Source organism: Artemia sp. Qi Xiang Cuo, chromosome 3, assembly GCF_049724085.1.
Source record: "Artemia sp. Qi Xiang Cuo chromosome 3, ASM4972408v1, whole genome shotgun sequence".
Lineage (NCBI taxonomy): Eukaryota > Metazoa > Arthropoda > Branchiopoda > Anostraca > Artemiidae > Artemia > Artemia sp. Qi Xiang Cuo.
The window spans coordinates 16,039,268-16,065,666 of NC_142796.1; the positions used below are offsets into that span (position 1 = coordinate 16,039,268).

Consider the following 26,399-nt stretch of genomic DNA (forward strand, 5'->3'; position numbering starts at 1 on the left):
GGAACAGAACTTTAAATTTTTTCATCTCTTTGTGAAACGTCAGAACTAAATTTAAGAAAATTTATAATCAAAGTGAAACTTTTTATCTTCATGGAAAATAATCACAATCATAGTATAACTTTTCCTATCATCTAAGGAAAAATTTAGAACTGAACTTTAAATTTTTTATGTCTTGGTGAACTTAAAACTGAAGTGGAAGCTTTTTACTTTCTCTGGAGAAATTAGAATTGAATTGTGTTCTTTGGTAAAATTCAGGAGAGAACTTGAACTTTTCTATCTTCTATGAAAAATTTGGAACAGTATTTTAAATTTTTTCATCTCTTTGAGAAAAATCTGAACTGAAGTGGAAAATTTTTAGATTATTTTGGGAAAATAGAATTGGTCAATAACTTATTTCATTTTCATTGAGAAAATTCAGAATCGAAGTTGAAATTTTCTTCCCTTCGTCGAAAAAATTTTAAACTGAAGTAGAACTTTTTATTTTCATTGCAAGTTTACGCAGCTATGGTATAGCTTTTTCTATCTACTACGGAAAATTTTAGAACAGACTCTTAAATTTCTTTATGTCTTGGTGAACTTAAAACTGGAGTGGAAGATTTACATTGTCTCTGGTGAAATTAGAATTGAAGTGTGTTCTTAGGTAAAATTCAGAAGAGAACTTGAACTTTTCTATCTTCTATGAAAAATTTGGAACAGTATTTTAATTTTTTTCATCTCTTTGAGAAAGATCTGAATTGAAGTGGAAAATTTGGTATCTTTGGTAGAAAACTTGCTAGTTTGAACAGAAAAAGTGTTATCACTGATGAAAAATATTATTTCTAAGATAAATTTGTGTGTGTTCAGTCAAAAGTATGTTAGTTTTAAGGTAAAATGTCGTTACTTTGATGAGAAGGTTTGTTAGTGTTAGGCAGAACTTGCTACTTCTGACAGAAAAGTTGTTATCACAATCAAAATAATGTTAATTATATGAGAAAATTTGGTATGTTTGGTGGAAAGCTTGCTAGTTCGAAAACAAAAAGTATTATCACTGATAAAAATATTATTTCTAAGATAAATTTGTGTGTGTTTAGTAAAAGTATGTTAGTATTAAGGTAAAATGTCGTTATTTTGATGAGAAGGTTTGTCAGTGTTAAGCAGAACTTGCTACTTCTGACAGAAAAGTTGTTATCACAATAAAAAAAATGTTTCTTCTAAGAAAAAATTTGGTATCTTTGGTAGAAAACTTGCTAGTTCTGAAAGATAAAGTGTTATCACTGATGAAACATATTAGTTCTAAGAGATATTTGTGTGTGTTCAGTAAGAGTATTTTAGTTTTATGTTAAAATGTCGTTACCTTGATGTGAAGGTTTTTTAGTGTTAAGCAGAACTTTCTATTTCTGACAAAAAAGTTGTTATCACAGTAAAAAAATGTTACTTCTAAGAAAAAATTTGGTATCTTTGACAGAAAACTTGCTAGTTCGAACAGAGAAAGTGTTATCACTGATGAAAAATATTATTTCTAAGAGAAATTTGTGTGTACTCAGTAAAATTAAGTTAGTATTAAGGTAAAATGTCGTTACTTTGATGTGAAGGTTTGTTAGTGTTAAGCAAAACGTTACTTCTGACAGAAAAGTTGTTATCACAATCAAAAAAATGTTACTTCTAAGAAAAAATTTGGTATGTTTGGTAGAAAACTTGCTACTTCGAACAGAAAAAGTGTTATCACTGATGAAAAATATTATTTCTAAGATAAATTTGTGTGTGTTCAGTAAAAGCATGTTAGTATTAAGGTAAAATGTCATTACTTTGATGAGAAGGTTTGTTAGTGTTAAGCAGAACTTGGTACTTCTGACAGAAAAGTTGATATCACAGTCAAAGAAATGTTACTTCTAAGAAAAAATTTGGTATCTTTGCTAGAAAACTTTCTAGTTCGAACCGAGAAAATGTAATCATTGGTGAAAAATATTATTTCTAAGATAAAATTGTGTGTGTTCAGTAAGTATTTGGTGGTATTAAAGAAGATTGTTGTTACTTTGATGCACGCATTTAAAATACATGTGATTTTATTAATAATATTTGATTTTGTTCTGAAAAGATATAAAAAAGCCTTTTGAAAGTATTGCTTGGTGATGGGATATTCAAAAAGCCATAAAGTAGAGTTTGTGGGTAAAAAGGATGAGCACTTCAAGTTGTAAAATTGGTTTAGGAGGGAAATTGCGTAAAGACCTTGTTCGGAAATAACATAAAAAAGCCTTTTGAAAAGTATTGCTTGGCGTTGGGGTATTCAAAAAGCCTAGAAGTAAAGTTGTGTGGAAAACGATGAGTACTTCAACTTGTAAAGGGGATTTAAGAGGGACATTACGTAAATAACTTGTTCTGAAAAGATATAATAAAGCCTTTTGAAATGTGGGGGCCCTTCTATGTGTCAAGTGCACATAAAAAATATTAAAAAAGGGGGGCTCGGGGGCCTTTGGGGGCCCGGGGAGGGGGTGGTTTGGTCTTTTGGGGCTCGGGGGCCTTTGGAGGCCGGGGGGTTCCTTCGGGGCTGGTGTAGGGGGGTTGGGGCCCTTTGGGGTTGGGGTAGAGGACCTGAAAACACTGTTCAAATGGAACTTGTGTATTATAACGACCACAGAGTTTCACCCCAAATCATCTTCTAAATCATCTTCTAAAATCATCTTCTAAAATGTCTCTAACTGTTTCGCCCCAATAATTCCCTAAAATGTCTACGGTTTCGCTCAAATACTCCCCTAAAGTAATTTCTGTGTGTTCCTTTTGTTTTGGCATCCCTGCACTGTCACATTTGAAATTCCTAGGAAACCAGTTTTCGCGTTAATCTCTTCATCTCTAAGATGTTCTTGGTTACACTATTATGGTTTCGATAGAATATCAATTTATCGCTGAGTCTAATGACCTAAGAAGTCATATTTAAAAATATAATTCTTACCTCTTTAGACTCCCGCATAATTCCTAGGAAACATGTGATGTCATTTCTAATTCCCTTTCGTGAATCAATACATTCTCCCCACCGATTATGCAAATCAAGTTCTCGGAAATTCACTTCCCCCTCGAGTCCTCAATCATAATAGTCTCCCCACCATCAATTCGCATGTGCAAACTTTGCCTGGACACAATACACTTGAAAACAAAAAATAAATCGATCTTGACCTCATTAGACTCGATCGATAATCCTTGAAGAAATTATGTCCTGTCAGTATTCTATGCCTACATATGGAGTCCCGTCAGTATTCTATGTCCATATATTGAGTCCCATCAGTATTCTATGCCAATATATAGAGTACCGTCAGTATTCTATGCCCATACATGGAGTCCCGTCAGTATTCTATGCCCATATATGGAGTCCCGTCAGGATTCTATGTCCATATATGAAGACCCATAAATATTCTATGACCATGTATGGAGACTCGTCAGGAGTCTATGCCCATACATGGACTTCCGTCAGCATTATATGCCAATATATGGAGTCTTATCACGAACTCATGAGGTTAGGTTAGGTTACGCAATCAATTTTTCGGAAATCCTTTCCCCTCGAGGGATTCTATACCCATATACAGAGTCCCGTCACGAGCTCTTGAAGTTATGTTAGGTGACACAATCTATTTATTAGAAAACCTCTCTCCTCTATGGATTCTCTGCCGAATCTGGGTTCCTATCACGGGCTAATAAGGCCTTTCCACCAATTACACACTCAATATTTCCAAAATTCTCCCCCCTTAGAATATGCAATCAGTTTCTAGTATATTCTCTCTCCTCGAGGGATTGTAAGCCCATATATCGAGTCCCGTCACGAGCTCAATAGGTTAGGTTAGGTCACGCAATCGATTTCTTAGAAATCCTCTCCCCTCAAGGGACTCTGTGCCCATATATGGGGTCCATTCACGAGTTCATAAGACCTTTCCATCGATAACGAACTCAATTTCTACGATAAGCTCTCTTCTTTGAACATGTAATCAATATCTCGGATATTCTCTCCCCTCAAGGGATTCTATGCCCATATATGGACTCCCCTCACGAGCTCATGAGGTTAGGTTCGGTTACACAATCAATTTCTTGGAAATCCTCTCCCCACCGATTACGCAAGCAATTTCTCGGAAATCCTCTCCCCTTCGATTACGCAATCAATTTCTTAGAAATCATCTCCCCTTCGATTACACAATCAATTTCTCGGAAATCTTCTTCCCTCAAGGGATTCTATGCCCATATATGGACTCCCCCTGGAGATATTATGCCCTTTCTACTTTTGTTTTGATTTAGTTCTACATTTCACTTAAGACCCTTAACTTTTTGGAGACCAAAGATCTAACCCACCCCTTCCAACGACAAAAACTATATATAAACAACAGTCAGCTTGCATTTGCAGCACTTGCCCCGTGGGGATCTAGGGGTCTATGTCGTCTTCAAAGACATAGTTATGTCTTGCGACTATTCGAACCAAATTACCATCTCAAGAGTTTGATGAAAATGAAGGGAGAAAACAGAAACAGGAAGGCGTAAGAGGGGCTAGTTGCCCTCGCATCTTATGTGACTCTCAAAAAGCCCATTAGAACTTTCAATGGTACTTGTATGATCCACGCCCTACCTATTATTCTTCTAATATATTTTTCTGACGTTCAATCCTAATGAAATATGCCTAAGTGATAAAAATTAAATACTTTAGAAATAAATTTGGGCTATACATTTGCACATTAGGAGGGATGGGGGTAAAGTATAGCGGGTCCGCATGCCTAATGAGTCAGTTACAGCTATTCTGCATATTATGTAGTAAGAATTGTTTTCTAACTTCACACTATCTAATACTTTAAATACCCCCCCTCCCACCCCACTCCTACTGTGCAAATATATAGCCCAAATTATATATTTTCCATATATTCTGTCACTTCTCTGTTTCTTGCCTCACGCTAACCTGCAAGAAAAAAAAACAGTTCTGCAATGCGTCAATGAATGAACAACTTGAGCGGTAGAGCGTAGATTATACAAGTACCCTTTCAATTTCCAGTTGAATGAACAAAAAAAAACAGTTCTGCAATGCGTCAATGAATGAACAACTTGATTCGTAGAGCGTAGATCATACAAGTACCCTTTCAATTTCCAGTTGAATGAACATTCCAAATTTTCTATAGCTCCATACGAAGTTGCCTGATGAGTAAATACCACATTGAAGTCATATCATTCTTTTTGTATTGCAACACAATATATATTATGTATTAAAATAATGCGAACTTTTCTCAGATAACTACTATTTTATTTTTTATTTTTGTTGTAATGTGAAAATAAATTAGAAATATGAAAGGCAGACGAATTTTTCCTCTACTGTAAAATTGTAAATAGTCCAGATGCCTCCTCGTTGAACGACAACGTGCCTATAATAAAACAGTAACTTCTGATTTTTTTTTTAACAATAAAGAAAAAAGAATCACCTTTAGACCTCCATAAAGCAGATGTTTGATTTTATTAAGGCCTTCAGATGCCATCTCAGTAAAAGCAACACCAGCATTAATTTCTCCTTTAAACACATGAACAGCAGTCAGCCGGCAATAAGTTGTCCACTCTTTCTCTTGTATGTATCTTGAAAAGACAAAGGTTTCCGTTGATGGCACTTCAGAGGCAGCAAGCTGCTTTAAATAGTTCGTATATACTTTAAATATTTTATTCAAAGCATCATTGTAAATATCCAAGTCATTTATGTTCCTGACTTTCATCATATCATCATTCTCAAAATTAATCACACTTATACGCTTTATAAAATACAGCTTGTAATTGACACAGCAGGTCAGTAAGAATTTTGTTTCTCTAATAAGCTCTTTTAATCTAGAAAGAGGAGGATTTTCAATTACTTCACTTAAATGCACCCTCATGCAATCGAGCCTTAAGATAAATGGAATTCTAGACACATATATGTATTGTGACTCATAACTAGGTAGATTCATTGATAGAAATTCTGTTGACTTTGAGCCATAGCATTGCACTTCATCTATTTCCTGAAATGATTTGGAGATTGGCAATAGTGTTAAATAAGTTAAATTAACCAGCTTTGAGTTAAAATTGTGTATCCAGTTCATAAACTTCCTTAAGCCTCTTAATTTAAGTTCTTTTTTAACAAATTGATGATAAAACATTCTATTATTATCAACTGTATCAATAGACAATCCTTCTGCTTTTTCAAACTTAACTTCAATTGGATATGGAATGTTAGATAATGAATCAAGTGATAAATGTGAAGGAACAGAAGTGGAAGGTTCAAACCATATTCTAGCATTTGTACCTGTTTTGTTAATCCGTGTGTCACCAAGCTCTCTGTCATATGAACCCTCTCCTTCATTTCCAATTGAAGAGGTCTGTAAGGCATGGTCTGAGGTTGTTGTTGGCGTCTTCGTGCTTCTGTTACTTTGATCTTGCGATATATCATTAATATTTGTTTCACCTTTCTTACAATCGGAGAAATGTTCGTCTTGGGAAAGTCTGCTACGTTTAAATATATTTTCACTTCCTTGAACCTGGTCATCTTCCTTTGTTTTTTCAAGATTCCTGTAAAAAAGACTTAGTTTTTTTGGTACGAATAGCTCCGAGCAAGCAGTGATTTTACTAACCAAAATGAAGCGAATTGTGAAGGAGAAAAAAAATGAAGGTATTTCCAGCAAGTAAAAAAAGAAGAAGATAAATATGCATGATATTTTGGTCAAGACCTCCACTCAACCTTCCTTAGTGGACAAAAATAAAAGAAATAAGAGTAAAAAATATAAACATACAAGTCCTAAGAACTAAATGCAACAAATCAAGCATGAAAAAATATATATTAATTTAAGATTCACCCTTTCTAAGCAACTGTGAAAGGGTAAATGAATAAAATTATCTAGCATTGAATGGTTATTCAAACCTGAGATGTCATTTTGTACAACACGAGTGGTATTTTCAAAAATAGGTTTTTCAATAGCAGTATGTGAATAAAAATAAATTAAGGGTTGGAAAAGTGCTTTGTACTTTTATCTGTTTTTTTAATGCTCCTCAAATGCTTTTGTGCAATGAGAACAGTCGAGCGGAGATCTCGACAAGAATATCCGCATATTTATCTTTCATATTTTCACTGACTGGAATTATCCAGGCTGTTCCTACTTCTCCATTCGCTTCATTTTGTCATAGACAGCCCGTGTGGTGTAGGAGTTATTAATGATTTTAGTAAATACACAAATTCAAAGAAAAACCGATAAGATTCTATGAAATAGACATTATTTATTGGTGGTCCGGAACTGACAATTTATAAGGCCCTGTGTCATAATATTTAAATTTAACAGAAGTTGGGGTGTCACAGTGAATTGATCCTCTGTTTTAAAATATAGGGCTTAGAGATCAATTCGAAGTGCAGTAGTATAGCTATAATATATTTGAGGTGAACAACAAGCCGAAAATCGTATAAACCTACCGAAGAGGTTATATTCGGATCAAATTGGTATACAATACGAAACGTACATCGTATACCTTTTAATACCTGTATTAATGTAGGTCAATGACCCAAATTATGGTGTTCGCCCAGTACATAATTTATTCTGTAATACAGATGGTAGAAACTTTATTCTGTAATAGTGAAATTACATAATTTATTCTGTAATACAGAAAAGTATCTCATTTGCATAATTTATACCAGAGAAAGAATATCAAGATACATTCAACCTTCAGAAGTCAATTACTTCAAGTACACTCAAAGGGTTGAAATTCTAATCGCTTATCAACTAAAGGTAAGTATGAGGGAATGGTGACGACAACGCCACATTATATAAATATCAGAATATGATTAGAGTATATTCATCCTTTCACAAGTCGATTGATTCAATTGACCTAGCTTCACTTCTTTGCTGTGGTCGCTATAATACGGAAGTACCAAGTGAGGGGTGCAGTACCAAGTAAAGTTGAAACTAATAAAGTCGTACGCACTGGGAAAAGAATTTTAATATAGAAATCCAGAACAATCCTTAGAAATCCTTAGAAATGTAGTAGTAGTGAGTAGTGAGGTGGTTATGGATTTGAACCACCAAAGACCCAAGCCATCAAGGACCCCAACCATCCAGTCCTTGATGGTTAGGGTCCTTTATGGTTGGGGTCCTTCGTGAGTCAAATCCATAACCACCTCGCTACTTGATTTCTAAGGATTGTGCTGGATTTCTAAGGATTGTTCTGGATTTCTATGTTGAAATTATTTTCTCGGTGCCTACGACATTATTACCTTCAACTTTGCTTGGTACCGCACTCCTCGTTTAGTAGTTCGGTGTTATAGCAGCCACTGTCAAGAAGTAGAGATAGGACAATCGAATTAATCGACTCGTGAAGGATGAATATATTATAGTCATATTTTGACATTCATTTAATGTTATGTGAGAGTCAGCATTCCTTCAAACCTTCCTTTAATTGTAAGGCGGTTGAAATTTCAAGCCTTTGAGTTTACTTGAATCAAATGACTTCTGAGGGTTGAATATATCTTGATCTTCCTGCTGAGATATGAATTATTCAAATGAGATACCTTACTGTATTACAGAATAAGTTATTTAATTTCAGTACTATAGAATAAAGTTTGTACCATCTGTATTACAGAATAAATTATGTACTGGGCGAACACCATAATTTGGGTCATTGACCTACATTAATACAGGTATTAAAAGGTATACGATGTACGTTTCGTATTGTATACCAATTTGATCCGAATATAACCTCTTCGGTAGGTTTATACGATGTTCGCCTCGTTGTTCGTCTCAAATATATTATAGTTATGCTACCGTACTCATTGCAACAAAATCGGACGACAAGGTTGCTACTTGTCCCTGTAAAAATAGCAAGGAATTGAAATATGGGTTCAATTCCCTATCCGCCACGATTTCTAGAGAATCTTTGTCCTATTTATGTAATTTTTACAGATTTATAGAAACCAAAAAGAGAACTTTTGCACTTTTAGGCTAATTTTTTATACCAAAATGATAGGTTTTGATGCAAAAAAAGACAATAGAAACTGCAATCAAATTTTTCCCTTTCAGTTACGATAATATGGATCATTCATAATTACATAGTTCATGTAGATTTCTTACGAAAAAGAATTCATTTTAAATTGTGGTTTTGTGATACTACGCAATCAGAGACTTTTTATGCTGATATCTGAAGTAATTTTTTTTTAGCAAAACACCGTTTTTAAAGGGTATATCAAACAGTCGTGGTAATTAACTATAAAAAAGGAGTAACTTGGCTCAATAGTAATCAAAACGTCAAAAAAACTGAACTTTTATAACAATAGATGCATCTCAACAACTCAGGTTTTTATGCTGATTACAGCTACTACTGCTTAGAAATCACTGCACCATCAACATACCGAAGGTCAACGGAGCTACGCCGCTCCTCCTTCATCCTAATCTATCCAAAGCCTACCTTTTACAACCTACCATGAAGTTACTGTTTCCCTTAAATCTTTCCTTTTAATTTCCTCCCAACCTGTTAGGGAACAACCTTCTATTCGTTTGGCCCTAAACGGTTGGGTGACGAGAAAAATATTTTGAAATCTTTCATCCTTCATCCACAGAACGTGTACGAATCATTTAAACCTTTCTCCCATTATATACCCAGAAAACGAGATTGAAGCCGAACTCAAGTAGCAGTCGTGAAGGATTTCACGTACCTGGGCTCAATTCTATCAAGTGATGGATCAGACAAGAATATAGTCAACGCAAGAATCGTGAAAGCAACTTCCGTCCTAAAGAAACTTAATAGTATGCGGTGCAACCCTTTTGTCAGCCGTCCTACAAAGATGATAATGTTTAATACATCTGTCACCTCAGTCCTGCTCTATGGCACAGAAAATTGGCCAGCAGCCACCAAGACTTTAAGGATGCTGAATATAATTCAAAGCAAAGGACTCCGGAAGATAGAGGAAATTCGTTGGTATGACTTTGTCAGTATTAACAGCCTCCTGTTCCACACGATGCAGGTTCCATTCTCCCTGTGAAAAACGCAACGTACACTGAGTTGGTACGGCCAACTTCTCCGAATGTCACGAAGAACCCCTTGTTGCATCGTATTTGATTTTAACCCTGTGGTCGCTAGATGGAAACGACCACGTGGGAGCCTAAGAGCAAGATGGCACGACAGTGTACATCACTTATTAAGTAATGCAAGTTTAATACCTGATGATGCACCAGCGGCAGCGCAAGACCGGGTTTAATCGAGAAGAATATTGTCTGCTCACTCGACGCTGGCGTCAAGTCAGCAGGAGAATAAAGTCAAGTAAGTCAAGTTACTGTTTGAGATTCAGTCTCAGATTCAGTCTTTACGTCAAATACCCAAAACAACCCATCGTTAATTTCTTTGAAAAACATAAGGCAAATCTTCCTTCGTTTTTTGGAGAGCTAACTCATCAATAGATGGTAGCAGTAGGAAGACCGTAAGAATAAAGGAAAACATTGATAAACCTACTAAAAGACCTGCTTGGAATGACCAATAGAGGCGTGGGGCGTCCGTAGTAGACATTGTGACTATAGGGGCAGACAATTGGAGTATCGGGAAACTTTGATGGACCTACAATAATTCCTGCCGGAAATCGTAGTTAAACCAGAAAAGAAGAAATGAGCAATGGCTATAGGCCTGCTAGTAGTAATCATGGCCTTAATACTAACGTAAACTACAAAATACCAATTCATCATCATCCGAAATTCCCCATCTATAAAAAATATTCATAGCTCTAAACATGTTTAATTTTTTAGTACAATTTACAACAATACTTATTATATAATTTATCTTTGAAGAGAAAGGCGGTGTTCCTTCCTCCCCCTCCCAAGAAAATTCTTCCCACGCGGAAAATTTCCCTTGGGTAGCCCCCCCCATGAAGAATTATCCACGCTAAAAAATTGAGTAGCTAAAGAAAAAGTATAGAATAGGTATCTCAAATTATCGATAAAATGTTTACTAAGGAGTAACAAAAGGAGCAGATATCAAAACAGTTTTAAGACAGGGGTTAAATAGTAGTAGAGGCCTATATTGACATTGGGGGGGGGGGCAAGACAACAACCAATCAGAGGGCTAGAATACTGCCAGTACAAGATTACATGCCTCTTTCTAGACCAATCAGAGAGCTAGAAATACTGACGGGAGTTACATCACTTGATTTCTGTGAATTATTAGCTTGAATTATAAGTAAATTGCTTGTGGAAACTGCGTATTATTTGTTATGTTACAATTCCACCTTGAGAAAATGTTTATAATGTCTGTGCTTCAAACCCGAGATAATAGTTCGTCTGAGAGCAAGTTTTTATTTTTGCAAATCTTCGGCTAATTGTATTGTTAATAAAGACAATATAACAACCGTTTCCAAAAAGTATGTCTCTAATAGAATCTAGTTCATCTGTGATGTAAGAATCAGAGCAAATGTTTAGGGCATGATCGACAAGAGATGTAACAACAACTCTTTTGAGTTGTGGGGGGGGATGATTGGATTTAAAATGTAGATATCAATTATTTTGTGTGGGTTTTCAGTAAATTGTAAAATCCAGTTTATCAATGCTACGGATAATTAATACATCCAGAAATGGTAATTTATTTGCATTTTCAATTTCAAATTTAAATTGTAAATTTCGGTTATATGTATTAAGGTGATTTAGAAAGACCCTAAATTCATTTTCCCCATAATTCCAGAGCGATATTACATCATCCATATGATGTAATTACATTTTAAAACATACACATGTTTTAAAAAATATGAATTTAAGGCCCAATTTTCAAGGTGTTCTACATAAATGTTCGCTAATAACCCGGATAGCAGTGCTCCAATAGGGTGACCATTTTTTTTGGTTGATAAAAAGAATTACAGAACTGAAAATAAATTGAATACTTATTACAAATTTTGACTAGGGACATTAAAACCTCGCAATCTATTCCTGTTGTTGAATCTTCAATTAAATGATAGTTTTCTTCAATTTAATTTTTTAATAACTGGTCAGATATTGCAAAATCAATATTTGTGTACATAGAAACTATGTCAGAACTATTTACTATTTTATCTTCTTAAATGCTTGCATTTTAAATTTTTCCAGTAGATCTACGGAATTACATACGTACCATTTTGGGAACAAAACATAGGTTTGCTGGCTGTACATAACCACTTTCCAATATTGCAGCATGGGGCTTTCGTACATGCTACAATTGGCCTAAAGGGAATACCTTAATTATGTAATTTCGGTAAACCGTAAAACTTTCGGCAAAAGCTACCTCGGGGGAGAAATTTACTATACAATTGTGGGATGATTGTGCCATTTTGTTTTAGATTCTTTAATTCGGTTATGATTTTATTCGCAAACTGATCAGTATGGTTGTGAGTCATGGAAATATTTGTATTTGTGTCTTTTAAGTGTGAATAAATTTTGTTGTCTTAATCTAACGTATCCATGACTACAAGTGAATTTCCTTTGTCTGCTTTTGTTATTATAATTGAAGGGTCTTTGCGAAGATTAGATGAATTTTTATGTCGTGCGAAATTTCTGGCGTCAAATTAGTATGAAAAAATAACTTTTTTTGGCTGTCGTTAAGTGTATTAATAAGACAAGACCTCACTTCATCTGGGTTAAAAATGGATGTGCAGTGTTTATACAAAGAATATTCTAAGGAGGAAACTATATCTGTCAAAGGAACTTGTTTTGATGGAAAAGAGAATTTTGGACCTTTTTCAAGAGTTTGGATTTCCTTAGATTCAAGAGAATTAGAGGATTTTTTTTTGTCCTTAATATAGACCCTCCCACACAAATAGGATAATTTGGTTGTGAGGGCAACACTTCGACTTTTTGTCGTTTTTTTTTCACTTTGTCGATAATTTTAGTTTAAAATTAACTTTCTAGTACCACTTCATAGTAATATTCGGGGGCTGAGTTGGAGTAAGATCCTCCCACGCCGACTTATTTTTTGCTGTTAAAGTACCGAGGACAGTGAAAATAAAATCTGTTGTTCGAATGGGTTAATGTGATGATTGAATTGAGTATGCTAATGGATTATTGAATTAGCTACTAGCTATACTTGGAGAAGTAAAATTACCTTTTAGGTTACCGCCTCCCTCCAACTTTTTCTCAAAATGACATGAAATATACTTGCGGCTGTACCAATCATACGCTATGCTTCCTCATAGACACGATGCAGTTTTCCCCGTGGTACTCTATGGCCGATTATCGACACCACACGACAGTACCATTTGAGAACTAAAGTTACATCAAACAACAACATAGCAAATTATAACATGGATCAAAGAGTAGAGTTAGAAATATCTTTTTATTATGAGTGTGGTATTTTTAATGGCCAATATCATGACTTAAGTAATTCGTATGAGAGTAATGCAGCAAATTTAGAAATCATGGAAAATGAAATAGAAGAGGACAATCTGCGTGAAATGAGAAGAAGAATCTTTGATGAAAAGTTGAGAAAAATGGTAGGCTCATCAGTTTCTGCAGTGGAAGTGACCATTATCACAAGAAACAATACTGACAATGTACATCCTCTCCATTACAAGAAAGATCAGGAGCACAAGGAAGCTCTCACAAAAGGAGGTTCGATATAGCAGAAAAGAAAGATATACAGAAGAGACAAAGACAAGATCTACACAGAGGGCACTATCAAGAGAGAACATGATGAATTATTTATGATGCAAATTCAGAATATCTAAAGTTGTTCAACAATGTTAATAATGTATAATAATGTATGAAACATATTTTTATATTAATATTCTACATGTCATTACTTCATTAAAAATATACTATACATTACTTTGTTATATTTCTATTATTTTTAGAGTACGTTAGCACCACAAACGCTTAGAATATCTATTAAAAAATTGGATATGTATTATATTAACAAACAAGTAATATTTTACAAGCAAAGTTACGTAACAATTTCCATGTTTTATTTGCATGCAATAGACACCGAGAGTTTTATGACTCCTCCCAAAAATGAATTCTACGGGTTTTATGACTCCTTCACACACTGAATTCAGATGGTTTTAGGACTCCTCCCCCTAGTCATAAGTCTTTCTAACCTTGAGCAAAGATATAAAAGTTTAATGAAGTACTTCTCTGCTCAAATATTAAATTAATAGCCTCCGGAATGATAGGACTATATGACAAAGAATATAATGGTTTGAAAAAATCATCTTGTGGTGTTATATTTGAATGTGCATTTTTATTATTGTCTATGGAACTCGAAGAAATTGACTGTTATCATTGGATAGTGAACTATACTATGTTTGAGTATGATAAAAGCTTATGGAGTACTATATTACGCCGTATAAACAGTCTGGAATTCTACGACAGAGTGATTAAACAACATAATAAAAGTGATCAAGAACTGAGAAATGTTCAGGAAGAAGTCAGTGAAATTTGCAGTTTTTTTAGGGTTGAAGCACTATACGTAAAGGGTAACGTACATAAAGATAAAGTTTTAGTTCGAAACTGTAGCCCTAGGATTCCATTTTTCAATGTAGAAGAATTTAAGTGTCCTAAATTTGAAGGGGCTTATCACCGTTCTGAAGAGGTTTGGTTCTTTGCGCAGTGGTTACCTAGGGAAATACCTGATCGTGATAAGTGCATAAGACACGGTGAAAAGTATTCTATATCATGGGATCCTCGTTTGTGGATGTTTAACAGTTAACTTTAAGTATTTTTTATATAAATATGTGTTTTTTTCAAGAAATCTTTTTAATAAGTTTAAGCAATAAATATCTTTAAGCTTAACCCGTCTTTATTCTTTAGAATAGTTCTATTCATTCAAGAAATTATGAAAAAAAATGTCAGTAAGTAACATTCTCTTTTTTGAATTCGCCTCTTGGACACACAACACGGAAATTTCAGTCAGGAAATAATGAAAAAATTGGAAGTAAGTAACAAACTCTTTCTTGAATTCACATATTGGATACAAAATACCGAGATTTCATTCAACTAATTATGAAAAAATTGTAAGTAACTAACAAACTCTTTCCTGAATTCACCTCATGGATACACAATACAGAAATTTCATTCAATAAATTATGAAACAATTGTAAGTAAGTAACAAAATCTTTGTTGAATTCACCTCATTGATACACAATACAGAAATTTCAAGAAAAAAATTATGAAAAAATTGTAAGTAAGTATCAAACTCTTTCTTGAATTCACCTCATGGATACACAATATAAAAGTTTCATTCAAGAAATTATGTAAGTAAGTATCAAACTCTTTCTTGAATTCACCTCTTGGATACAATATACAGAAATTTCATTCAAGAAATTATTAAAAAATTGTAAGTAAGTAACTCTTTCTTGAATTCACCACTTGGATAAACAATACAGAAATTTCCATCAAGAAACTATGAAAAATTGTGAGTAAGTAACAAACTCTTTCTTGAATTCACCTCTTGGACACACAATACAGACATTTCATTTGAGAAATAATGAAAACATTGTAAGTAAGTAACAAACTCTTTCTTGTAATGACTTGTTGTATGCACAACACGGAGATTTCATTCATGAAATTATGAAAAAAAATTGTAAGTAAGTAACAAACTCTTTCTTGAATTTACCTCTTGGATACACAATACCGAAATTTCATTTAAGAAATTATGAAAAAATTGTAAGTAACTAACAAACTCTTTCCTGAATTCACCTCTTGCATATTCAATACAGAAATTTCATTCCAAAATTAAGAAAAAATTGTAAGTAAGTAACAAAATCTTTCTTGAATTCGCCTCATGTATGAACAATAAAGAAATTTCATTCGAGAAATTATGAAAAATTGTAAGTAAGTAACAAACTCTTTCTTGAATTCACCTGTTGGATACACAATACAGATATTACATTCAAGAAATTATGAAAAATTGTAAGTAACCAACTCCTTGGTGAATTCACCTCTTGGATACACATTGCAGAAATTTTATTCAAGAAATTATGAAAAAATTGTTAGTAAGTAACCAACTCTTTCTTCAGTTCACCTCTTGGATACACAATATAGACATTTCATTCGAGAAATTATGAGCATATTGTAAGTAAGTAGCCAACAGTTTCTTGAATTCGGCTCTTGAATACACAATATAGAAATTTTATTCAAGGAATTATGAAAAAACTGTAAGTAAGTAACCAACTGTTTCTTGAATTCACCTTTTGTATGCACAATATAGAAATTTTATTCAAGGAATTATGAAAAATTGTTAGTAAGTAACCAACTCTTTCTTGAATTCACCTCTTGGATACAAAATATAGACATTTCATTCGAGAAATTATAAAAAATTCTAAGTAAGTAACCAACTATTTCTTGAATTCACCTCTTGTATGCACAATACCAAAATTTCAATCAAGAACTATGAAAAAATTGTAAGTAAGTTACAAACTCTTTCTTGAGTTCACCTCTTGGATACACAATACAAAAATTTCATTCAAGAAATTATGAAAAATTGTAATTAAGTAACAAATTCTTTCTTGAATCCGCCTCTTGGATACACAATACAGAAATTTCAATCAAGAAATTATGAAAAAATTATAAGTAAGTAACAAACTCTTTCTTGAATTCACCTTTTGGATGCACAATACAGATATTTCATTCAAGAAATTATGAAAAAATTGTAAGTAAGAAACAAACTCTTTCTTGAATTCAACTCTTGGATACACAATGCGGAAATTTCATTCAAGAAATCATGAAAAATTGTAAGTAAGTAACCAACTGTTTCTTGAATTCACCTCTTGGATAAACAATACAGAGATTTCATTCGAGAAATTATGAAAAAATTGTAAGTAACAAACTCGTTCTTGACTTCGCCTCTTGGATACACAATGCAGAAATTTCATTCAAGAAATCATGAAAAATTGTAAGTAAGTAACAAACTCTTTTTTGAATTCACCTCTTGGATACACAATACCGAATTTTCATGCAAGAAATAACGAAAAAATTGTAAGTAAGTAACCAACTGTTTCTTGAATTCACCTCTTGGATAAAAAATACAGAAATTTCATCCGAAAAATTATGAAAAAATTGTAAGTAACAAACTCGTTCATGAATTCGCCTCTTGGATACACAATACAGAAATTTCATTCAAGAAATTATGAAAAATTGTAAGTAAGTAACAAACTCTTTCTTGAATTCACCTCTTGTATAGATAATACTGAAATTAAGAAAAAATTGGTTTTAAGAGTAATATTAAGAGAAGAAAATGTATTGAATTGATAAAATAAAGCCTTTGAATAATATTGGTTTGTGTTGGTATATACACAGAATCGAAAGTAATGTTAGAAGGGGAAAAATATGTGCACTCCAAGTTGAAAAATGGTCTTTAAATGGAGGAATATATGACCTTTTAGGGTTCTCCAACATACTGAACCTGAAAGTGTGTTCTCCGACATGCTCTTTCTGAAAGTATAATTTTCATGGAGATTATTCAACCTTTTAAGGTTAATTTAGACTAGGTTACATTCGCGCACCTAACTTTCCTGAATTCACCTCTTGGATAAACAATACAGAAATTTCATTCAAGAAATTATGAAAAATTGTAAGTAACACACTCTTTCTTGAATTCACCTCTTGTATACACCATATAGAAATTTCGAAAAAAATAGATTTAGGAGGAATATTAAGAAAAGACCGTGACTTGAATTGATACAATTAATACTTTTAATAACATTGGTTTGTGATGGAATGAACATAAAGTCGAAAGTAATGTTGGGAGGGGAAAAAGATGTGTACTTCAAGTTGAAAAATGGTTTTAAATGGAGGAATACTTGACCTTTTAGGGTTCTCCAACATACTGAACCTGAGAGTGTGTGCACTTTCATTCAAAACATTATGAAAAAATTGTAAGTAAGTAACTAACTGTTTCTTGAATTCGCCTCTTGAATACGCAATATAGAAATTTTATTCAAGGAATTATGAAAAAACTGTAAGTAAGTAACCAACTGTTTATTGAATTCAAGAAATTTCATTCAAGAAATTATGAAAAATTTTTAAGTAAGTATCAAACTCTTTCTTGAATTCGCCTCTTGGATACACAATACAGAAATTTCATTCTAGAAATAATAAAAAAATTATAAGTAAGTAAATCTTTCTTTAATTTACCCCTTGGATACACAATACAGAAATTTCATTCAAGAAATTATGAAAAATTGTATGTAAGTAACAAACTCTTTCTCGAATTCACCTCATGGATACACAATACAGACATTTCATTCGAGAAATTATAAAAAATTGTAAGTAAGTAACAAAATGTTTCTTGAATTCATCTCTTGAATACACAATACAGAAATTTTATTCCAGGAATTATGGAAAACTGTAAGTAAGTAACAAACTCTTTCTTGAATTCGCCTCTTGGAGAGACAATAAAGACATTTCATTCGAGACATTATGAAAAAAATGTAGGTAAGTAACCAACTGTTTCTTGCATTCACCTCTTGGATACAAAATACAGATATTTCAATCAAGAAACTTTGAAAAAATTGTAAGTAAGTAACCAACTGTTTCTTAAATTCACCTCTTGAATAAACAATACAGAAATTTCATTTAAGAAAAGATGAAAAAATTGAAAGTAAGTAACAAACTCTTTCTTGAATTCGCCTCTTGGATACACAATACAAAAATTTTATTCAAGAAATCATAGAAAATTGTAAGTAAGTAACAAAATCTTTCTTGAATTCACCTCTTGCATACACAATACAGAAATTTTATTCGAGAAAATATGAAAAAACTGTAATAAAGTAACAAACTCTTTCCTGAATTCACCTCTTGGATGAACAATACAGAAATTTCATTCAAGAAATTATGAAAAATTGTAAGTAAGTAAGAAACTCTTTCCTGAATTCACCTCTTGTACACACAATACAGATATTTCGAAAAAAATGGTTTTAAGAGGATTATTAAGAAAAGAAAATGCATTGAATGGATAAAATAAAGCCTTTGAATAATATTGGTTTGTGTTGGTATATACATAAAAGCAAAAGAAATGGTCATATATTGCTCCTAAATCCATTTTTCAACTTTAAGTACACATTTTTTTTCCCCTTCCAACATTACTTTCGACTTTATGTATATCCCAACACCAACCAATATTATTCAAAGGCTTTATTTTATGAGTTCAATACATGTTCTTTTCTTAATATTCCTCCTAAAACCATTTTTTCGAAATTTCTGTATGGTGTATACATAAGGTGAATTCAAGAAAGAGTTTGTTAATTACTGACAATTTTTCATAATTTCTTGAATAAAATTTCTGTATTGTTTATCCAAGAGAGGAATTCAGGAAATTTACATGCGCGCGCGTAACCTAGTCTAAATTAACTTTAAAAGGTCGAATAATCTCCATGAAAATTAGACATATTGTGCATAAAAGAGGTGAATTCAAGAAACAGTTGGTTACTTACTTACACTTTTTTCATAATTACTTAAATAAAATTTCTTTATTGTTTATTCAAGAGGCGAATTCAAGAAACAGTTGGTTACTTGCTTACAAATTTTTCAAAATTTATCGAATGAAATGTCTGAATTGTGTATCCAAGAGGCGAATTCAAGAACGAGTTTGTTACTTATTTACAAATTTTTCATAATTTCTTGAATGAAATTTCTGTATTGTGCATCCAAAAGGTGAATTCAGGAAAGAATGTGTTACTTACTTACAATGATTTCATAATTTCTTGAATAAAATTTTTGTATTGTGTATCCAAGAGGTGAATTCAAGAAACAGTTTGCTTCTTACTTACAATTTTTTCATAATTTCTTGAATAAAATTTCTGTATTGTGTATCCAAGAGGTGAAGTCACGAAGGAGCTGGTTACTTACTTTCAATTTTTAATAGTTTCTTGAATGTCATTTCTGTATTGTGTATCCAAGATGTGAATTCAAGAAAGTTTGTTACTTACTTACAATTTTTCATAATTTCTCGAATGAAATTTCTGTATTGTACATACATGAGGTGAATTCAAGAAAGAGTTTGTTACTTACTTGCAATTTTTTCATAATTTCTTGAATGATATTTCGGTATAGTATATCCAAGAGGTGAATTTAGGAGAGTTTGTTAGTTACTTAGATTTTTTTTCATATTTTCTTGAATGAAATTTCGGTATTGTGTATCCAAGAGGTGAATTCAAGAAAGAATTTGTTACTTATTTACAATTTTTTTTATAATTTCTCGAATGAAATGTCTGTATTTTGTGTCCAAGAGGCGAATTCAAAAAAGAGTTTGTTACCTACTAACAATTTTTCATAGTTTTTTAATTGAAATTTCTGTAATTGAAATTTCTGTGTGTATCCAAGAGGTAAATTCGAGAAAGAGTTACTTGCTTGTAATTGTTTCATTATTTCTTGAATGAAATTTCTGTAGTGTGTATCCAAGAGGCGACTTCAAGAAAGAGTTTGATACTTCCTTACAATTTTTTCATAATTTCTTGAATGATATTTCTGTATTGTGCATACAAGAGGTGAATTCAAGAAACAGTTGGTTACTTACTTACAGTTTTTTCATAATTCCTATAATAAAATTTCTATATTGTGTATTCAAGAGGCGAATTCAAGAAACAGTTGGTTACTTACTTACAATTTTTCATAATTTCTCGAATGAAATTTCTGTATTGTACATACATGAGGTGAATTCAAGAAAGAGTTTGTTACTTACTTGCAATTTTTTCATAATTTCTTGAATGATATTTCGGTATAGTATATCCAAGAGGTGAATTTAGGAGAGTTTGTTAGTTACTTAGATTTTTTTTCATATTTTCTTGAATGAAATTTCGGTATTGTGTATCCAAGAGGTGAATTCAAGAAAGAGTTTGTTACTTATTTACAATTTTTTTATAATTTCTCGAATGAAATGTCTGTATTTTGTGTCCAAGAGGCGAATTCAAAAAAGACTTTGTTACCTACTTACAATTTTTCATAGTTTTTTAATTGAAATTTCTGTAATTGAAATTTCTGTGTGTATCCAAGAGGTAAATTCGAGAAAGAGTTACTTGCTTGTAATTGTTTCATTATTTCTTGAATGAAATTTCTGTAGTGTGTATCCAAGAGGCGACTTCAAGAAAGAGTTTGATACTTCCTTACAATTTTTTCATAATTTCTTGAATGATATTTCTGTATTGTGCATACAAGAGGTGAATTCAAGAAACAGTTGGTTACTTACTTACAGTTTTTTCATAATTCCTATAATAAAATTTCTATATTGTGTATTCAAGAGGCGAATTCAAGAAACAGTTGTTTACTTACTTACAATTTTTTCATAATTTTTCGAATGAAAGTGCACAAACTTTCTGGTTCAGTATGTTGGAGAACCCTAAAAGGTCATATATACTTCCTAAAACCATTTTTCAACTTGGAGTGCACATCTTTTTCCCCTCCCAACATTACTTTTCGACTTTACGTATATCCCAACACAAACTTTATTTTATTCTATCAATTCAATACATGTTCTTTTCTTAATATTCCTCCTAAAACCATTTTTTTTCGAAATTTCTGTATTGTGTATACAAGAGGTAAATTCAAGAAAGAATCTGTTACTTACTTACAATTTTTCATAATTTCTTGAATGAAATTTCTGTATTGTTTATCCAAGAGGTAAATTCAGGAAAGTTACGTGCGCGCACGTAACCTAGTCTAAATTAACCCTAAAAGGTCGAATAATCTCCATGAAAATTATACTTTCAGATTCAGCATGTCGGAGAACACACTTTCAGGTTCAGTATGTTGGAGAACCCGTAAAGGTCAAATATTCCTCCTAAAACCATTTTTTTCAACTTTAAGTGCACATATTTTCCCCCTCCCAGCATTACTTTCGACTATTTGTTTATACCAACACAAACCAATATTATTCAAATGTTTTATTGTATAAATTCAATTCATGTTCTTTTCTTAATATTCCTCTTAAAATCCTTTTTTTCGAAATTTCTGTATTGTGTATACAAGAGGTGAATTCAAAAAAAAGAGTTTGTACTTACTTACAATTTTTCATTATTTATTGAATGAAATTTCTGTATTGTTTATCCAAGAGGTGAATTCAAGAAAGAGTTTGTTACTTCATTACAGTTTTTTCATATTTTCTCGAATAAAATTTCTGTATTGTGTATTCAAGAGATGAATTCAAGAAAGATTTTGTTACTTACTTACAATTTTGTATAATTTCTCGAATGAAATGTCTGTATTGTGTATCCAAGAGGTGAATTCAAGAAAGAGTTTGTTACTTACTTACAATTTTTCATAGTTTCTTGATTGAAATTTCTGTATTGTGTATCCAAGGGGTAAATTAAAGAAAGATTTACTTACTTATAATTTTTTTATTATTTCTAGAATGAAATTTCTGTATTGTGTATCCAAGAGGCGAATTCAAGAAAGAGTTTGATACTTACTTAAAAATTTTTCATAATTTCTTGAATGAAATTTCTTGAATTCAATAAACAGTTGGTTACTTACTTACAGTTTTTTCATAATTCCTTGAATAAAATTTCTATATTGCGTATTCAAGAGGCGAATTCAAGAAACAGTTAGTTACTTACTTACAATTTTTTCATAATGTTTTGAATGAAAGTGCACACACTCTCAGGTTTAGTATGTTGGAGAACCCTAAAAGGTCAAGTATTCCTCCTAAAACCATTTTTCAACTTGGAGTGCACATCTTTTTCCCCTTCCAACATTACTTTCGACTTTATGTATATCCCAACACAAACCAATGTTATTCAAATATTTATTTTATCAATTCAATACATGTTCTTCTCTTAATATTCCTCCTAAAACCATTTTTTTCGAAATTTCTGTATTGTGCATACAAGAGGTGAATTCAAGAAAGAGTGTGTTACTTACAATTTTTCATAATTTCTTGAATGAAATTTCTGTATTGTTTATCCAAGAGGTGAATTCAGGAAAGTTAGGTGCGCGAATGTAACCTAGTCTAAATTAACCTTAAAAGGTCGAATAATCTCCATGAAAATTATACTTTCAGATAGGGCATGTCGGAGAACACACTTTCAGGTTCAGTATGTTGGAGAACCCTTAAAGATCATATATTCCTCCTAAAACCATTTTTCAACTTGGAGTGCACATATTTTTCCCCTTCTAACATTACTTTCGATTCTGTGTATATACCAACACAAACCAATATTATTCAAAGGCTTTATTTTATCAATTCAATACATTTTCTTCTCTTAATATTACTCTTAAAACCAATTTTTTCTTAATTTCAGTATTATCTATACAAGAGGTTCAAGAAAATTCAAGAAAGAGTTTGTTACTTACTTACAATTTTTCATAATTTCTTGAATGAAATTTCTGTATTGTGTATCCAAGAGGCGAATTCATGAACGAGTTTGTTACTTACAATTTTTTCATAATTTTTCGGATGAAATTTCTGTATTTTTTATCCAAGAGGTGAATTCAAGAAACAGTTGGTTACTTACTTACAATTTTTTCGTAATTTCTTGCATGAAATTTCGGTATTGTGTATCCAAGAGGTGAATTCAAAAAAGAGTTTGTTACTTACTTACATTTTTCACGATGTCTTGAATGAAATTTCTGCATTGTGTATCCAAGAGGCGAAGTCAAGAACGAGTTTGTTACTTACAATTTTTTCATAATTTTTTGAATGAAATTTCTGTATTGTTTATCCAAGAGGTGAATTCAAGAAACAGTTGGTTACTTACTTACATTTTTTCGTTATTTTTTAAATGAAATTTCCGTATTGTGTATCCAAGAGGTGAATTCAAGAAAGAGTTTGTTTCTTACTTACAATTTTTCCTAATTTCTTGAGTGAAATATCTGTATTGTGCATCCAAAAGGCGAATTTAAGAAAGTCTGTTACTTACTTATAATTTTTTCATAATTTCTTGAATGAAATTTCTGTATTATGTACCCAAGAGGTGAATTCAAAAAAGAGTTTGATACTTACTTACAATTTTTCATGATTTCTTGAATGAAATTTTTGCATTGTGTATCCAAGAGTTGAATTCAAGAAAGAGTTTGTTTCTTGAATGAAATTTCTGAATTGTGCATTCAAGAGGTGAATTCAAGAAAGAGTTTGTTACTTACTTATAATTTTTTCATAATTTCTTGATTGAAATTTCTGTATTGTGTATCCAAGAGGCGGATTCAAGAAAGAATTTGTTACTTAATTACAATTTTTCATAATTTCTTGAATGAAATTTTTGTATTGTGTATCCAAGAGGTGAACTCAAGAAAGAGTTTGTAACTTACTTACAATTTTTTCATAGTTCTTGATTGAAATTTTGGCATTGTGCGTACAAGAGGTGAATTCAAGAAATAGTTGGTTACTTACTTAGAATTTTTTATAATTTCTCGAATGAAATGTCTATATTTTGTATCCAAGAGGTGAATTCAAGAAAGAGTTGGTTACTTACTAACAATTTTTCATAATTCCTTGAATAAAATTTCTATATTGTGCATACAAAAGGTGAATTCAAGAAACAGTTGGTTACTTACTTACAGTTTTTTTCATAATTCCTTGAATAAAATTTCTATATTGTGTATTCAAGAGCCGAATTCAAGAAACTGTTGGCTACTTACTTACAATATGCTCATAATTTCTCGAATGAAATGTCTATATTGTGTATCCAAGAGGTGAATTGAAGAAAGAGTTGGTTACTTACTAACAATTTCTTGAATAAAATAATAATTTCTTGAATAAATAATTTCTTGAATAAAATTTCTGCAATGTGTATCCAAGAGGTGAATTCACCAAGGAGTTGGTTACTTACAATTTTTCATAATTTCTTGAATGTAATATCTGTATTGTGTATCCAACAGGTGAATTCAAGAAAGAGTTTGTTACTTACTTACAATTTTTCATAATTTCTCGAATGAAATTTCTTTATTGTTCATACATGAGGCGAATTCAAGAAAGATTTTGTTACTTACTTACAATTTTTTCTTAATTTTGGAATGAAATTTCTGTATTGAATATGCAAGAGGTGAATTCAGGAAAGAGTTTGTTAGTTACTTACAATTTTTTCATAATTTCTTAAATGAAATTTCGGTATTGTGTATCCAAGAGGTAAATTCAAGAAAGAGTTTGTTACTTACTTACAATTTTTTTTCATAATTTCATGAATGAAATCTCCGTGTTGTGCATACAACAAGTCATTACAAGAAAGAGTTTGTTACTTACTTACAATGTTTTCATTATTTCTCAAATGAAATGTCTGTATTGTGTGTCCAAGAGGTGAATTCAAGAAAGAGTTTGTTACTTACTCACAATTTTTCATTCTAAAATATTTTTAATAGAATGAAAAATAGTTTATGCAGATCACAAAATACTTGCTACATAAACACAGAAATTCTAACATCATCCAAAATACTTCTTATAGAATACAAAAGTTCAAACCTAATCCAAAGCATTCCTACCAAACAGAAATAACTCTTAATAAATAAAAACATAAATTACACAACTCTAAAATAGTTTTAGAAGAATGAAAAATTGTTGGTGCAGAACACAAAATGCTTGCTACAAAAACATAGAAATTCAAACATCCCCCCAAATACATTTTATAGAATACAAAAGTTCAAATATCATTCCCCCAAAAAAATAACTTAAGAAATACAAAAAAATACATTGCACAACTCTAAAATAAGTCTAACAGAATGAGAAATGGTTAATTCAGAACACAAACTGCTTGCTAAAAAAAAACACAGAAATTCTAACATCGTCCCAAATACTTAAAAAAAAATACAAAATTACATTACACAGCTCTAAAATAGTTATAATAAAATGTAAATAGTTGATGCAAAACAAAAAATACTTGCTACAAAAACAGAGAAATTCTAACATCGCCCCAAATACATCTTATAGAATACAAAAGTTCAAAAGTAATTCAAAATCACTCCTTCAAAACAGAAAGGACTCTTAAGAACTTAAAAATAAATTGCACAGTTCAAAAATAGTTCTAGCAGAATGAAAAATAGTTGGTGCAGAGCACAAATACTTGCTACAAAAACACAGAAATTCTAAAATCGCCCCCGAAATATATTCTATAGAACGCAAAAGTTTAAACATAATCCAGAAATCGTCCCTATAAAACAGAAATAACTTAAGAAAACAAAAATATATTACGTAACACTAAAATAGTTCAAACAGAATGAAAAATAATTGGTTCGGAACATCATCGCAAATACTTTCTTATAGCATACAAAAGTTCAAACATAATCAAAATAATTCAAACGAAACAGAAATAACTCTTAAGAAATACAAAAAACGCATGACACAACTCTAAAATAGTTTTAACAGAATTGAAAAATAGTTGGTTCAGAACACGAAATACTTGCTACATAAACACAAAAACTCTAACATCGTCCAAAATACTTCTTATAGAATACAAAAGTTCAAAAATAATCCTAAATCATTCCTACAAAACAGAAATAACTCTTGAGAAATGCAAAAATAGATTACACAACTCTAAA

General features: G+C 31.7%; 1 protein-coding gene across 1 annotated transcript in view; it reads right to left on the reverse strand.

The window, feature by feature from the left end:
- Positions 1-26,399, reverse strand: part of LOC148953806 (mitogen-activated protein kinase kinase kinase 4-like) — a 177,483-nt gene that overhangs the window by 37,427 nt on the left and 113,657 nt on the right. Inside the window, exon 4 of the mRNA XM_089085910.1 lies at positions 5,418-6,525. Coding sequence (XP_088942036.1) covers positions 5,418-6,525 — 1,108 coding nt within the window. The remainder of the gene's footprint in view (positions 1-5,417; positions 6,526-26,399) is intronic.